This window comes from Sporothrix brasiliensis, assembly GCF_000820605.1.
Source record: "Sporothrix brasiliensis 5110 chromosome Unknown Cont15, whole genome shotgun sequence".
Classification (NCBI taxonomy): Eukaryota; Fungi; Ascomycota; class Sordariomycetes; order Ophiostomatales; family Ophiostomataceae; genus Sporothrix; species Sporothrix brasiliensis.
Window position 1 is genome coordinate 1,728,508 of NW_024467134.1, and position 16,898 is coordinate 1,745,405.

The following is a 16,898-nucleotide window of genomic DNA, read 5'->3' on the forward strand; positions in this document are numbered from 1 at the left end:
CAAAAGCTAGGCGATTTCCAGGCTGGATCCCGAATGCCAGCCCAGCCAAGTCGGAAGTGAGGACAAATCAAAATAAGTGAAACGACAAGCACGAACAGCTAGTGATGAATGGCAAGTTGAAAAGTCGTAGGTTGTGATTGGATTTTTGTCATTGGGCTGCTGGGTTCGTCAAACAGCCACCTAAAGTCATGCCCTCATGTCCGCAATTATGTAAACAGCTAAGTTTCCCGCCCAGGTGGTGTGTCCCTTGCATGTTTTCATATGTATTCATTCTTTTCTTCGATCCCACCCTTCCAAAACCGCAAAACGTAGAAAGTAAAAGAGAAACAACGATGGGTGCATCGTGAAGAGCGGGTGGGAGAAAGTGGAAGAGAGAGAAGAAGGGAAGCAAGCAAAAACACAATGGAGACCCGGAAAAAGAACCCTTTGAAGCCGAATGAACCATCCCAACCTGGTAGGTACATTGATGAAATAAAATGCAAAAAATAAAATAAAAGTAAAATAAATCAGCGTGAAAAATGGCAATCCAAGCCACATACAACCCGTTCACTCTTTTCCTTGTTTTCGTCTGGTATATCCATACCGTTTGTCGTAAGAAATGAAACAATGCGTCGTCATAAAAAAACAATGAAATAAAGACGCCCAGCCCCTGTTTACCGAATCGGCAGGGGTGGCTCTTCTTCCATCATGCATGCATTCTCGAGCATGTTTGTCCACTTGCCGCTTGTGCCTGCGTGGCTGTGCTTGAGGTGCTGGCGGAAATGGTCCGCGCGGAAGAACTTCTTGCTGGCATTGCACTCGCGGAACTTGTGCACGTCCTGTAGATGCCGTATCCGGTCGTCCCAGTCCTGCTCCGTCGTGTGCCGTGCGTCGGTCCGCCCGGTGGCAAACCCGCTGCGCATAAACTCCTCGCCGCAGTAGCCGCACGTATCGGCCTCGCCGGGCCGGAATGTGCTCTCGTGAAACGCCCGGTCATAGCTCGACAGGGCCGCGCACGACCAGCTGTGCCGCCGGACGTGCAGCGAGTTTTGGTGCCGCTCGGCCTCGTTCTTGTTCTTGAAACGGTTGCCGCAGTAGTTGCACTCGTATTGCTTCTCCATTTCGTGTGCGCTGAAGACAAATGTTAGCACGGACCCCATGTGGCAAGTAACGCTCTAGTCAAATCAAGCAATCAAGTTAAAAACGTACCGAAGCTGGTCCTCGGAGTCAAATTTCTTGGGCTTTTTGGGACAGCAATCACACATAAAGAACTCGGAACGCTTCAGAAGGCTGGTCGACTTCGTCATGTCCGGCAGTCGGCGCGTGGGCGACGACACAATATGCGCAGTCTCCCGAATCCGTTCCTGCTGCGGACGCGACGCGGATGCGGCCGACCGCGGGGACACCTGCAGAGGAACCGTGGACGCGAACGGCGATGTACACGTGCTCGCCGAGTTGGACGCGTTCGCCGTCTCAGTCGGAGACATGCCGCCCGGGGGTGAGACGCCGCCGTTCGGTGACCGGCGTCCCTGTCCGTTTGCCAGAGACACGGCCATGCTGGTAACGCTGGTCGCGGCCCCAGACAGGTTGGAGCTGTAGGAGCCGGTACGAGTCGACGAGGAGACGGAGGAGATGGAGTCCTGGGTGTTGGCGCTGAGTCGCGGAGCCGGCGAGCCGCGCGAGGCGCCCTCGCGCCAGCGCAGGTGCTCGCTCGACGTCATGTTGTACAGTGGCATGGGCGGCTCGTCGCCGCCAGGCGGTGATGATGCGCGGCGCTTCTGACCTGCAGCATGGTAGTCGCCTGCTGCGCGAGACAAGGGCGTGTCGATGTGGAAGTCGCGTAGCCGCGTCTCTTCCATCGTGAAGCTGGTGTCGTCATCCATTGGGTCGTGCACACTCGCGTCGTCGGTGATCGAGCCGCTGTTCGTTCGACGGTTGCGAGCACCGACAGGTGACCGGTCGTAGTCGGGCATGTCGCTTCTCGGTGACCGGTAGCCGCTGCTGTTGTACCGGTGGCTGAAGGGTGTGCTGCGCGGGGACACAGCCGAGACCATCGGGGTGTCGGTATACCGGTTGGGGGAGTCGAGGAGCGGCTGGCCGTGCGGCTGCTTCATGCGCGTGGGCAGCGACAGGGGCTGAAGGGCCGGGAAGCGGTCGGCCGGGCGCAATGCGTCGCGGGCAGATGCGCTGAGGCGGCCGAGGCGGGGCGGTGACCGGTTGTCGAGTGTGCGGCGCATGTCGAGCTTCTTCAGCAGCGAATTGTCGTAGGCGTCGGCGCTCGACTTGAACTGGTAGTGGTCGTGGTGCATGCCGAACTTGGCAGACGTAAACGAGTCTCGGCTGCGGGACTCCATGGAGTGGTATCCTTCGTCTCTGTCTTGCCGGGTCTTGTAGTTGGGCAGTTCCTCGACGGGCTCGAGCTCACGGCGGCGGTACTCCTCTGCGGCGGCCGACATTGGACCGTAGACGGGAACCACGCGCGGAGGTGGTAACGGCGGCGGCGGCCGGTCGTCTTCTGAGGTGTTGGGGATCGACATGGGGGTGGAGGAGATGGCGTGCGAGAAGGGCGAGGCATAGGGAGACCGATGGGAACCGTGATAGGAGCTGGAGGGCATGTCGTCGTCTATGTATATAGAGGGCAGGCCATGGCCGCCTTGGGGGCGTGGGGCGGGTCGAGGAATCTCCATTGTTGGCGAAAGGCCTCTCTTTGTTTCTGTTGTTGTGGCTATGGGAGATGTGGGCTTCTTCGTCTGCACGTCGGCAAAATCGTAGTCGCCTTCGAGAATTGGCACCAGACCAGCCTTAAGAGGACGGAAGTGGACACCAAGCGAGTTGCCGTTCGCCTTGTTGCTGTTGTTGCCACCGGCAAGGACAAGAGGGAAGCGACAGCAAGGCAGGGGGGAGGGGGGGTGCTTGGGGGGAGAGGAGAAAGGGGTGGGGAGTGTTAGAGTGGACGAGGTAGAAGGGGAGGACACGAAAAGGAGAGAAGGAGGGAGGGGAGGCAAAGGAAGTTATACGAAGGAGAAGGGAGTGGAAGAGCTATGTCGTAATTCAGCAGTCGACCGCATCCGAGGGACTGGATCAGGGACACAGGGTGGAGTCTGTGTGTGGTAAAAAGGAAATAAAAAATAAAACGGATGAAAGGGGGAGGCGAGTTTCTGTCCTCCTGGGATGCAGAGATTGAATGTGGCTGAAGCGTTCGAGGAGGACCGGTGCGTGTGGGCTGGCTTGACGACTTGACGACTTGACGATTTGACGATTTGACAAGTTGACGGGTCAAAAGGGTGGACGGTTTGACGATTTGACGATTTGACAAGTTGACGGTCTGGACGGGCGCAAGAATGGGAAATCCGGGAATCGCCGCTAGGTAGCACGTCGAATCATAACTCGTGCCGCAGGCGGACTGAACATAGATCTGTGCGGTCTCGGCTGAAAAGACAAGATGCGAAGAGGGCGAAGAAGCTGAAATTGGGAGCTTTTGCTTTCCTCAAGGAACAGAGAGCAAAGAGGCAAGATGGAACGTAGCACGTCGGCGAACAGAAGCCAGGATACAGAGGCAAAACTGGGCCGCGGAGAGGTACAGCTGCAAAGAAGTGGAATGGCGAGCAAAAACAAGAAATAAACGAGAAAAGAAAGAAGGATAAAAAAAAAAAAAAAAAAAAAAAAGAAAAAGAAAACAAAGAAGAAATAAATAAAAAGGCCAGGCGCCAACAGATCGCGCTATGGCAAGGCGATTCAGACACGAAGAGAAGACGAGTCGGATATATACCGTATAGAGAAACGGCACAAGGAGTGAGCCGGAGCCAAAGGCGCAAAGGAACGACGAGAAGCAAGTCAAAAGTAAAGTAGAAAGCGGAAATGTCCAAGTTGGCACCCGTTGGCAAGAATAAATATAACGGAAGAGGGGACACGACACAATCAAAACAAGATCGATCTTGGCCCGGGACAAACAAGATCAGACACAAGCAAGCGTGCAAGAGTGGCTCGAGGACAGGAGGGGAGCAGAAGAAATAAAATATAAAAAAAGGTCAAGAGGATGTGGTGGGAAGAGGAAAGGAGGACGAGAGAGAGAATGGCAGAATAAAGGCAAATAAGGCAAAATAAGCTGATGTTGTGTCGGAGGCGGGCAGCTGCAACGATGTGTGTGTGTGTGTGTGTACCTTGTCTCAATATGGGCAGGACTGTTTATTGTGTGGTGCGTGGTCGAGTGTGTTCAGCTGCTACAAAAGCAGCAAGCGCGGGCGTGGTTTTGGGGCAGGAGGGAACGGGGACAAGCCTCTAGTTTTGGGCAGGACCCGTTCAGGTGGGAAGGCGCAAACCACACACACAACACAGTCAGCGGGAAGTAGCGACCTTCCAGAAAAACAAACACCAGTGGTAAGATGCAAACTACAGGCGAAGCTAAAATATTATGGGGAGAGGGCGACAGAGAGTCGGCGACAGGCAAGGAGCTAGGCTCGCTACGGAGTAGTTGGAATGACAGCAATACTGGGCAGTAGGGCGGCCGGCCGCTTAGGCCAGTTTAGCCTGGGCCCAGCAGGGGCCACAGGCTAGAAGACACAGAAGAGCGAACCCGCGAAGGGGTGGTGGGTTGCCAAATATTAGCGTGGATACGAGGTACATACACGCCTGGGTTTGCCCATGGCATGGGAGGAGGGGGTGGCAGGAGAAAGGGGGTGTGAGAGCAGAATTTGGAGGGCGATGACGGGGAAAGTGCGACGGAGGTAAACGACAAAAGGCAAGACCAGTGACCACGATACCCGGAAGGCGCAATGGATAACCCAAAGGACAGGGCAAAACAGCAAAACGAACAAAAGGCAAAAGAACAAAAGATAAGAGAGAATAAGACAAAAGACGAAAGGGCAAGACAACAAAAGTACAAAAGGGACAAAAAGGACAAAAGCGACAAAAGGGGCAGAAAATATGGGAAAGGCAAGAAAGGCATTGTGTGGGAGTATGCATGTGGGAGTCGTGCACATATCAATGGGGGCTAAATCATGATGTGATATGCTGGTTCCCCGACAAGACACTACGTCAACAGGGCCACCGGCCTCTAGCATTCGCCAGTCGAGAGGGGCGGGTGTTCCTTGTGTATGCTTGTATGCACGTATGAATGTTTGTTTGCCTGCAAGTTCTGCGCAATCGGGGTCTGCTCTTGGGGTCGGCTCGTCACATATGTCCGCAGTCCCATTTGACTTTGACTCTTCTTCCCATCTACCCATGTTGGCGCCGTCCAGCTCCTGCACTGTTCCTGCACGCATGGTGGAATTTTGCCAGTGTTTCTTGACAGGGTTTGCCGTTCGCAGGAAGGCCTGCAGATTGCCGTCAGCAAAAGGGAAGAAAGGCCAGCGGGGAGGGCAACAGGTGAGTGAGCAGGTGAGGCGATGCAGGGCAAGCCGTGCAATACCAGCCAGATTATAGCCCGTGCATCAAATGGATTTAAGGCTGTTTTTCTTGCTTTGTGTGTGCACGCCCGGACACGGTGTGTCCTCGACATGTCACATCTGTTGTTGGCCTCGAGACGATGCGGTGATCCGTCCTTGGGTGGATGATGTTCTATGAAGATGAAGAAGAGGAGCTTGTTTACTGTACGTCACGGCAGGCACGATCGGTGTACCGATCGTTGATCCGCAAAGAGGAAGAACGACTGGCAAACGTAGTAAACAACAGAGGGCCAGTGGCGGTCACGCACATGCGAGAGGAATTCGTCCTTTCCTCTTTCCGTGTCTGTTCTGACGAATGATTTGTGCACTGACGGCGCATGTTGAAAATGAAAATGCGCCTGTCCTTGGTCCACGTACACCCCCTCCCCTCCTTCTGTTTGTTTGTTTGTACATGTATTCCTGCAGCCACAAGGCATTTCAGCCCAGCGAGGAAGGAACAAAGTTAAAACGACCCAAAAGAAAGGGGAAGGAAAAACGGAATGGGCAGAATAAGAATAAACTCCGGAGCACACAAGAGGGCCGGCCTGCACAGTAGTGAGTGGGCAGACCGTGCCGCTCCAGAAGAGTGGTAATGTATTGACTGGCAGTTCTCTGCGGGCACCCAAAAAGGGACAGCGTGAAGGTTCCATGCATACGCTAGACCGTTAGGGCAGGGAACCGAAAAAAGCGAAAGGGCTGTTGGCAGGGTGTGGGGGAGTGAGTCTGGGAGGGAAGTCTGGGGGTCTGTTACCGACAGTAGATAGTGGAGGGCAGCAGAGGGCACGCACTGAACCCTCTCAGTTACTCGGTCGGCCGTAGGGGCGTCTGACGCCTTGCAGGTCACCGAGAGGGTGGTGAAGGGGTAGTTTGCGCTGTGATTTCAGGTCGTTTTCAGAGGGCAGAGGGCAAGTGGGGCTTGGGCGTGTCCGTAACCCCCCCAAGGAACAGTGGGGCCGACGTGTTTGTGCTGCGTATCCCACTTTGACGATAGCGAGGCTTTCAAAGTCGAATGAAATCGCCCAAAAAGGGAATACAATTAAGAAAGGCCAAATTTCGAAACGACGGAGCTCTTCGGACAGCCGTGCACACGTACGCAATACAGCAGTATAACCGCATAGGGGCATATCTCTGTATGACATGGACGACCGCTCACACTGGCATCGTTTGACCTTGCCTAACCTGACAGACATACGATGTATACTTGTATACTTCAGTACGACGTAGTCGGCGGACGGCGTGAGAGTGAGCTTCCCACGCTGCCGCAGGTGCGGAACGGGAAAACACGGCGCCATGCTGAAAGTGAGAGAGTGCGGAAAGAAACTCGGGGAGGGGGTGGAAAAAGGCCGCTGCATTTGGACCTCGGCGGGTCGTCTCGCCTCTGCTGGCAGTTTTTGGCGGGCACTTGTGGTGGTTTTTAGTGGGCTTTCAGGGTGGCATTGAAAATGGTCGTCCGTAGGGGGGCGAGGGGGTTAAGGCGTCGCAACCAGTTCTGGCGTCCTGCAGGCGGGGGATCGTTTATTTTGTTGCCTTTTCTAACGGCCGAGTTCCGCTATTGGCGCTATGCCCAAATGTTTTGCCCATGGGCGGCCCCTGGACCTGGGTCACTTGGTTGGCTCTTGCCCCCCTCCCCGTTCGCCTGGGCCTTGCCAGGCCTACTCAGTCAAATCCTGTTCGACCTGCAAGGCAGGCGCCATTGAGAGCGCCCCGATACGACCCCAGGCACAATGACAAAAATATGATTTGTCGAGGTTGTCTCTGTTTGGGTGTCCCTCTCCCAAGGAAAACAAATAAAGTCCCTCCGTCTTTAATCCCTCCTTCCTCCTACCTTTCCCACCACCCCTGGACCCCAAGCCCCTTCGGCCAGTTGCGCTCGTGGGCAGCGACATCAAAACGGCATGTCCATATGGCGGCGCAGAAGACAAATAAAAAATAGAGGATCCGTTCCCACCCCCTCCAACGGGCCGTAGCCCAAAGAGAGATGCATTTTGCGCCTGGCAGGATGCCATCGAGCCCTGCGGTACGACAGTGGTGTCGTGGATGTGCCGCGTTCGACCGTTCGACGACCCTGCTGTCATTTGTTGTTTTCATGTGCGTTTCTGTGAGTTTGTGTGAGTCTGAGTGTTGTTGGTTATTCGTGTGCATATCAATCATCGTATCAACGTTCCACCCAATTTCTGTTCCATTTGTTCCAGATTACAACACGGCGGTAACTGTGTCCCTGTGATATTGCTACATTTGCCAGTCTGCTTACACATATTCCGTATCTTACATATTCACCAGTTGTGCAGTGGATGAACACAACGGTCGTGGCACGCGGCCTACACGTTCCCAGCCGTTTCTTTGGTCTATGATTCGCCCTACGACGTGTTACCTGCTGTCTTGTGTCGCTTGTAGAACACACAATCGTCTCACCGTCGTTGACACTGCAATGTACCAAGTAGATTGTTCTTGTCTAGGAGAATGGCTATTTATTTATTTTTATGTTATTTTCCCCCGATACGTTCGGCAAGTTCCTGCCTTCGGCGTTTGCTCGTCGTCCTTAGGTTCCTTCTCTTTTCGTCTCTTTTCAACCCCTTTCATAATAAATCGTACACATCCTTATTTCCTCTGTCCCAGCTGATCGTTTTTGCCTTACGAGACCATGCCGGCCGGCCCTGTCAAGGTTTTAGTCGCTGCGCTAAGACTGGCTTCGCCACAAAAAAAGCTCCTGGCCTCGAGCCCTGCTCCCCTGGCTGCAGGGCATGGAAATGGAAAGAGGGGCCCGGCCCTGGCTCTGGGAATCGTCAAACGCACTGGCGTTTTATCACGTACGATTTCCAGCTTGTGGACTTTCGTGCTTCTTGCTCTCCTGCCAAGCTGCTCTCTTACGTACTCTGATCAATCGATGCGGCTTGTGGCAAGACAGATGAAAAGGAAAATGCAGTTTTCCATCGTTCGCGTTGTGTTGTGCGAGTCGTGGGAGAGGGCTGAATCTCGTTTCTTCCATATTGACGTACGAAGGCATGGGAACTGCCGCTGTCAATCCGCATGACAATGAGATGGTTTCTCGGCTCTGTGTGTCGGGCTCCGTATGACTTGATCGTTGTTAGGTCTCCATCAGTCTTACTGTGTTTTACGTGCTCGCCATCGTCTCGCTTTGGTCGTGTATCGTGTATCGTGTATCGTGTATCGTGCATCGTGCAGCGTGCATTGTGCATCGCACAATCTTACGTCCGTCGCTAGAGTCGACCCCGGCACGGCCTTTGGTAATTGCAATTTTGGGTTCTTCTGTACTTTGCGCGCCGTACACCTGCGGAACCTGGAGCGCAGATGGGCTCCGTGTCCGCCTTTGAGCATGATTATCCTTGGTGGCATGTCCCGTTTCTTCCTTCGTCTCTCCATGTTCTCCTCTTTTATGTCTGGGGTATCTGGCGTTGTCATATTTTTTGTTCTATTTTGCTCCTAATTGATTTAATATCCGGCGCTGTTCTCGGGCAGACTCGCCAGTGGCCGCTCTATTTTGGATAACAGACACGAAACTTCCTTATTAGAGCGCGGGAGAGCAGTAGAGGGAAACAAGGAAAGGAGGCGTAAGGAAAGAAGGAAAAGAAGGGAGAAGGAAGAAGCCCGAAATGGAAGCCGCCAATATAACCATGGAAATCGGCAGGGAAAGAGCGAAACGGGTAATCGTAGCGAGATCTTACAGAATACGCATGGGTAGGAAGGAGACAACAAGGCCCGGCGGCGTCTGCCGAAGATGGGGCCAACGACGGAAAGAGCAATCAAAGGAAAATAACACAGTTTTGTTGCAACGTCAATGAATACCCCGTAACCGAACACAGAGACACAATACTACCGGTGTTATCCTAGTTCTTCATTGGTACTGTAATTATGAGACGTTTCAACCAGCCAGTCCGTAATCTGTACACCATTTCCGTATTTCCGTGCTCAATGGAGGAAGGCGACCTTTGTCTTTCTTTTTCTTTTCCTTGGTTTTGTGTTCTTTACTTGCGTACGGGAGGCACATGCAGGTGGCACGTATGGAAAACACAGGGAGGTTGTCACGCACGCACGCCGCACAAGACAACCTGTTTTCAAGACATGTAGGGTCGACCCCCCTACAGCTGCAGACAACAATAAATAACACGGCCGGCCGGATGATTTCCCTTCCTCACAGGGCTACAGGCCTTGTGTGGCCGGCCGTCTGTATGGGCACACATTATCAGACAGATTGCTTATTTCAGAGTCGTCATGTTCAACGGCACACAGATACACAACACTAAACCCCAAGCCGTACGTCGTTGGCACCCGTAGTCGTCAGTACAAAAATATCTTTCCCGCCTTTTTTTCACTGTGTGCATTATTGTTCTTTATCCTCGGGTTACCGCATTCGTCCTCGCCCTGCCCAAATTCAGGCTGCCTTACAAGGTCGACTGCTCGGCCATGTGTCGGGCGAGACAGGCGCGACTCTATGTTGTACTCGGACGTCTTTTCATATAAAACAATCAAAAAACTGATGTGAGGGAGTGGTCTTGTCAATCCACCTCAAACTCCCATTCGTCCCATTAGCCATCCGTGTCTGCAGGTCTGTCTTGTCCTTGTTTGCCACCTCTGATTTTCCTGACTCTTCCCCACCATCATTCTCCTCTCGGAGAACAGCCGCGCCGTCGCGCCGATACATTTGCGATGATGCAGCCCTCCCAGGGAGAGATCTTCGATGCCAATCTGCCCCAGCTTTGGGCATGTGAGAGTACCGCGATGCGAGATGCAGTGTAATTACTGTAAAAGATGCACTCGTCAACTGAAAGCCACCAAACCATCCCGCGCGTGTTGTCTTCACGGCACCGCGATTCCATACCCTAGTCGTCACATTCCCAATTCCACCATAGGATAGGACGACGGTCCCGCGCAGTCCTCCTCCAGGGTCCCCTTTTCCTTGTCCCTTTTCATACAGATTCCCGCATCCGACACTGGACCTACGGAGTAGATAGGCACCAAAATCAATACGCTGTGACCTTAAGAACAGCAGAGACAAGGGGCTAACGCGTCGCAGAGACGATGTAGAGGCCCTAACTTCCAGAAGCCCTCTTAAAAGGCCACTACACTCGAAAGAGAAACTTTGTCTGAATTTGCTGAGATCCAACGAGGCCACTCTCCCACTGTTTCCGCGTCCTTCGGGGCCAAAACGCAAGCCAAAAAGAGAAACGAAGCCACACCAGGCGTCCTGGGGCGTTGTCAAGGCGTCCCCCCCTTGCGGGGCTACCTTCCGTTTTATTACAGCCTTCTTTGCCTCCAAACACGTCACGTAGAGTACGTCGACGGCAACGTAATTTGTATCTTACCAGGCCGAGGAGTAACTCTTCTGTTTTCGCTCTCCCCTCGTTCGTAACCGACCGGCAACGACAAAATCTAAAAATGGGAACCGTTGCCCGAAACAAACAATGGACGCGTGAGGCGGGCATCGAGATACCAGGCCTTGGCGGAGGCGGATTTCGCGAGGCTGTTTTTATTTTTGCTTTATTTTGCTTTATTTTTTCATTCTATTATTATTATTATTATTGCACTTACTGTATTTATTTATTTGTATCGGACTTGCCTTCCGTACGTCACCAACAACAGTCGAATCCCGTGCGGCCTCTGTTGAGCGGAAATGGTCGCGCACTGCGATTTTGTGAGTTTATGCACTAATGCCCGTTTTGGATTTGCCCGCCACCAGAGAGGCAAAAAAAAAAAAAAAAAAAAAAAACAGCCGGCGGAGGAGGGGGACGGCTGTTCAGCCCTACCAAACCTCGGACTCGACGCTAAACGCGGAATGGTGATTGGAGCAGAAAAGGGAAAGGGGGTAAAAGGGAACAAAATGGGGGCACCCCCCTGCTGCAAGACCAGGCTTGCCCCCTCCTCAAGAGGTACTTCTGGAATGCACATGGCGTTGGTGTAAATGGAGGTACCAGTTAGATAGGGGCGTCCCAACGGCAATACCGCGTGGCGTTTCTTTTTGTTCTTTCTGTAGTCATTCTCTCTGTTCATTCCGCCTCGTTTACAGAGTACGTCTACTCGTTTACTCACCTAATTTTTTGTTGAGCATTTTCCCTTTTTGCATTTAGTCCGTGTCGTATTTTCTTGTGCCCTTGGGACATGCCGTCGTATAAAAATTAAAATTAAAAATTAAAAAAGTAAAAGAAAGAAAGAAAGAAAGAAAGGCCAGTGTACATACAACGTATGAACGGATGACTAGTTTTCAATGGAGTGAGTTGCTTTTGTTATTACGCACCCATGAGACACAATGGGGGACCGCAGGGGCATTCCTGTTCCTTGGATGATCTTGAAAGTCCTTTCAGTCAAGTAGAAAAACGACAGTGGGACACCAGACAAATGAGGTGAGAAGAAACAAGAAGGCAGGCACGAGACGAACAGAGCAGGCTGAAAGGTGGCCAAGACAGGAAAAAAACATGGCAAAAGTGACATGAGAGACAAACAAGATACACCGACCAGAGGCCAGCAGGACCCCCAGTTTGTCGCGAGAGGAGGAAAGGCAGGGATCAGCAACGGAATCAGTCCACCGCCTGCCTCCGATGCAATTCAGCAGCCTAGCGTTTGTGCACAGAGGGCACAGAGGGCACCGACCTCTCTCGGACCACTCTGCTGGTCCGATATTTTGATCAACGACGTGTTACAGAGCAAGTCTGGGCTGGCTGCCTCTCTCACTCGTCTTGGTGACTATTTTGTTCTTTTTTGTTTCTTTTTTGCCTTGCGTTTCTTGGCTTTGTAACGTTTTCCCTCAGCCGCAACCGCAAAGCAGTATTGGTACCATGAGCTTAACCCCCGTCCCTGTAGGGCCAAGACAAAAGCAAATAATATGGAGCAGAGCGTGTCAACAGGCTGCAGGCAACAAAACGAAAGCTGACAGTTGGGACAGGGGATGTTGAGTCAACGAATGGCAGCGTCAGCAGCACAACCAGAACGAGCATTGTCAGCTGTGCCAGGGTCGTTCCTTTCTCTCTTTCTACCGTTTCCGCTTCGTCCTCGGCCAATGTGGTCACGATGGAGTCTTGGTCCTGCTTCTGGCCAGTGCACATTTGCCACGCAGATGATGAGAAGGGGAGGTGGAAGGAAATGACGATAATAAAACAAAAACTAAAAAAGACGAAAAGCAACAAAAATGCAACGAAACAATGTCAAGAGGTCCTAGGCTTTCTTGGCCGGAACGACGAGGCCCCAAACACTAACACGCTCGCATGCTTTCGTACTTCGTATCGCAAGTAACCCTATTTCGTACTTGTGGACAACATACCGGCACAACTCGATCGGGAAACATGACATTGTACTGCACCAGTCGCCGGAACGTTGGCCTGCCCGGGCACACGAAAGCCGGGCACATGAAATAAACTCTACAGAAAAGACGTGGAGGGGGACGGGGCTCACTCACTATGCCCAATTTAGGCTGCGATTGTCCATCCGATGCCATGAGGGACAGGGTCCGGCGTGTATCTCGTGGTCAGCAACTAAGCAACTCTGTTTATCTCTCTCTCTCCTCCCTCGTCCTTCTCGCAAGACGGCGCCTTACTGCGCGGTTTCCTCGTTTCCCGCGACAAGCGGCTCAGACAAGGGGCTGGTCTTTTACGTTGCCCTCTGCAGTTAGGGTCGCAGTCATACATGAGTGCAGTGCAAACAAAGAATTAAGCCTTGTCGGGACTTGGACCACAACGACGATCAACAGGGTACAGGACGCACGCCACTGCGCGAAAAGAGGTGAAAGGAATACCAGGTGAAGAACGACAAGAACGAAATAACGAGCTGTCTAAAAAGGGGCTAATTGGACGACATGGGCTTGGTAATACGACCGACTGCCTTGCTGTGCTCCGTGCCCCGTATGCCGTACTTTGGGTTGTCGTAGTTTGTCGTAGTTTGTCGTAGTTTGTCGTAGTTTGTCGTTCTCCGTAATTCGTAGGTCGTCGTTCCATGTTTGCACATGAATGAAAAGGACAGGAGAACACGCCCAAAAGGTTTCACGCTAGCAAGGAGACCTACTCTGCTGGGCAGGGCTGCTCCGACCGCAAATACGGAGGAATGCTGTTGGTGGATGTTGTCGAAAGGAGAAGAAAAAGAGATACTTTGTAGAAAGGACCAGGACGAAAAAGCGAAAAATCGCGAATGTGGACCATCTCAGACCAATTCACAATAGTCGTTTTCCTTTCTCATATCAGACGGACAGCCGGGGCCGGCAGCGATACTGTCGCTTTGCATCATAGCCTTCCCGCGGAGAGAAAACGCCGCGGAGTAAATAGACTAGGACGAAGGATGTTGGGATGATGCAGGCGCTTGGGACTCATCAGACGGCGTACTCCGTAGTCTGAAGGATCTCGCACCGTAGCACTGCAACGCTGCAAGCTAGAGGTGCTTCCAAATAGCAAACATAACGCAGACAACGGTGTCTGTGATCTAGCCATTTTATTCGATTATTAATTGTTGCATCGTCGAATATACCACATCGATCGAGATTGACGCGCACAAGCCTCCCAGGCGCTGTGACAAAGAGAGAAGAAAACGAAAAGAAAAGAAACAAAAAAGAAAAAAGACAACAAAAAAAAAAACAGGAAAGACGGCTGACGTGATTCGGCCGCTTCGTTTCGGCGACATTGGCCGAGTCAGCAAGAGCTTTCCTCTTTTCAGTGAGCAACGCAAAACTCCCCGTCAGAGTGAGATAAAAGGACGCAGCAATCACGGTGTATGACGGCGTGCAACGTACGGTTCGCAGGGGACCATGTCGTTGGCGTTGCCGGCCCTGGAACTAAGTGCTAGTACGCCGTAGGGCGTGTGTCGATGGAGAAAATACTATTGCATGTTGTCACTGTCTGCGGTGAAGGCCCCCGGGCAAAACGTCCACCAAAACCGCCGACGACCAAGAATGTGGGAACGCAGCCCCCTGTCGGTCTTGGCTGTCTGTTTTGTCGTCTGTACCCACTGGTTCCCATGTCCCGTAAGGCTACGCTTGTGCCAATCCCCGGGCTCCAATCAACGGGCAAACTATACTTCGTACGGGTTGGCGGAATGCTCCTGGACGCTGCTGGGCTGGTGCCAAATCCCGCCAATAACGTGAGAGCCATCGAGCATCGAGCCAACCTGCAGGACGGACTGTCAGCCTCAGCTAGTGCATCGTCCACGGCCTGCTCTTGCGGCGGTTTGACTTTGTTCTCCGAGCACCGACGCTGGTATCTTATGGGTGCATCGATGCGTTGTGAGATCTGACGGTCACAAGTTCACGACGTTGGAAGAGAAGTAGAAAAAAAGAAGAGAGAAGACGACAAACCGTCTGCCATGTCTGCGCGTCTCGGACAGCGCGGTGCGTTGATGTAACAAGGTACGGAGCACGACAAACTCCGTAGTTCTAGTCCATATGGCGGAATACGATGTGCGACTGGAGAAATTAGAATCGACGCCAGCAGGACACCCCTTGGCCTGTCTCGCCGTCACGAGCCCGTCACAAACTCCCTTGCCGTTTCCGGAACAGTCGTCTGTCATTCTTGTCGCCGCGCTGAGGTCTGGTCAGTCTACTCCTTTCTTGGCTCCTCCTTGGCTCCTTTCTTGGCTCGGCCGTGCGGTGTATGGCCGAGCCGGACTGCAGAAAAGGTCCAAGAGGTGTCCAGTTGCCAACACCCCCCATGCCGTTCCCATGCTCCGCATTGCTGCCGGGCCATTTGCTTTTTCCTCGACGCCCTTGGAGCGTTATGGGACACTGTCCAGTCGTGTCCAGTCGTGTCCAGTCGTGTCCTGGCTCCATCGGAACCGCCTGGATGGTTACATTCCCTTTTCGTGTTTTCTTTTTCATGTTTCTTTTTTTCCTCCCTCCAACTTTCGTGAAAGACACTCGATTCCACCGTCCAGCCCTTCGCCCCTCACGGCCAAGAACAACTGCACGTCTACACGGCGTCGATCGAGTACTTTAATCTTGCCATCGTCACGACCAACCGTCCTTGCTTATTTGCCTTGATGCTCCGTTTTGTGTCATATGTTTACATCATTGATTGTCTCGGTCTTTCTTATACAAGAACATCGACTCCGTATACATCAGCTGACGTTGGGCCATCGGCGGTAAGAATGTTTTTTATTGATTTTTATTTTACTCGGGTCGACTTGCCAAATCCATTCAATCATTATTGTATTTTAAAGTGGGGGAATGAGGGGCGAAGACAAAAGGCAAGAAACAGAACGTCGTATAGACAGAAAGAATCTCTTCTCGGACTATCAAGCTTCCATTTTGTTCGATTGTTCCTTTTTCTTTTTCTTGTTACCTTCTTTTTCATCTCCTCTCTTCGTCCCCACCCTATATGTCGTACGTGTCCCTTGCATGTTTGGTCCGCCTTGAAAGGCTTCGCTTGTATTCGATACGAGTTCTAGGGTCAATGGCCATTGACTCGTATCCATAGTCGGTAACTCGACGCAACTCGACAGCAAAGACAAAGGAGAGGAAATGCATCCTCCGGACGTTGGCCAGTCGAGTAGCCGTCTGACCCGTCTGATTAAAGACGCTTCCCAAAGGCCCGGAGCATTGCGTAACAGAATCGACAACTCAGGACACAGCCAGAGGGCAAAACAACTAGAACGGTTCTAGAACAAATGACCAAATCCGCCGAAAACAAAAGCCCTCACCGTTGCGGACAAGGGCTGCAAGGTGAGAGAGGCGACGGGGTGGAGGAATGGACCCTGTAAATCGACTAGAGTCAAACAGGGAGGAGGAAACAGTTGTATTGTACGGAGGACGACGTAAGTTACCTTGACTTCTGACCTGCCTCCACTTGGTCTATGCAATCGAAGAAATCGACGACATCGCAAAATCGCCGGCTGTCCGGCAGTTCCTGCAGGCCGCATCCAAGCGAGGGCGGTGAGGCGTCGTCAGTTGGCTTTGTATCATAGTCTACGTGTATTGTTGTACGTGTATTGAACCAACGGACATGGGAAAATGACCGTTAGGTTCCCTTTCATTATTTAGTTTTTTTTTTTTTTTTTTTTTTTTAAAAAAAAAAAAATATTTATATACATTTTATTTTCTTACTTTTACTCAGCTGTCTACTTTCGTTCAGCTGCCATTTCTTGACTTTACCACCTCCGTGTTTCCAGTTCCAGCAAGCAACGTCAGCTAACCAAACGCGCGACTCACAAAGACTGTTCTCCTTTTTTATTTTTATTTTTATTTTTTTTTTTATATTTTTGCCTTTTTCCATTTTCCCAGACTTGCAGACTTGCACTGCCGACCGCCCCTGGTCCATCAGGTCTTGGGCCATGATCGCCCAAGCTGGCGGCGTACGGCGACCTCAACGTATTCTGCCCGGTTTCAAGGTGATCGCTGCGGCGTCGTTTGTTGGCTTTTTGGTAGCTGTGGGTTCCTTTTGTTTGTTCTGAGTTGCATACACGCCACCACTGTTTCCCGTCTTGTCCTATTATACTCCGTGCATACCGGCGGTACCACTTGATACAAAGCAAAGGTGGTCTGCCAGCTGCCGGGCTTGGTGGTCTCTTCGA

At 52.1% G+C, this 16,898-nt stretch overlaps 1 protein-coding gene across 1 annotated transcript; it reads right to left on the reverse strand.

Moving 5' to 3' along the window:
- Positions 1-653: 653 nt before the first annotated feature.
- On the reverse strand, positions 654-2,666 carry SPBR_05720 (uncharacterized protein; the record flags this gene model as incomplete). Its single annotated transcript, XM_040763983.1, has 3 exons — positions 654-1,110; positions 1,189-2,494; positions 2,573-2,666. The coding sequence occupies 3 exons, from the start codon at positions 2,664-2,666 to the stop codon at positions 654-656; spliced, it is 1,857 nt and encodes a 618-aa protein (XP_040622266.1).
- Positions 2,667-16,898: the final 14,232 nt, after the last annotated feature.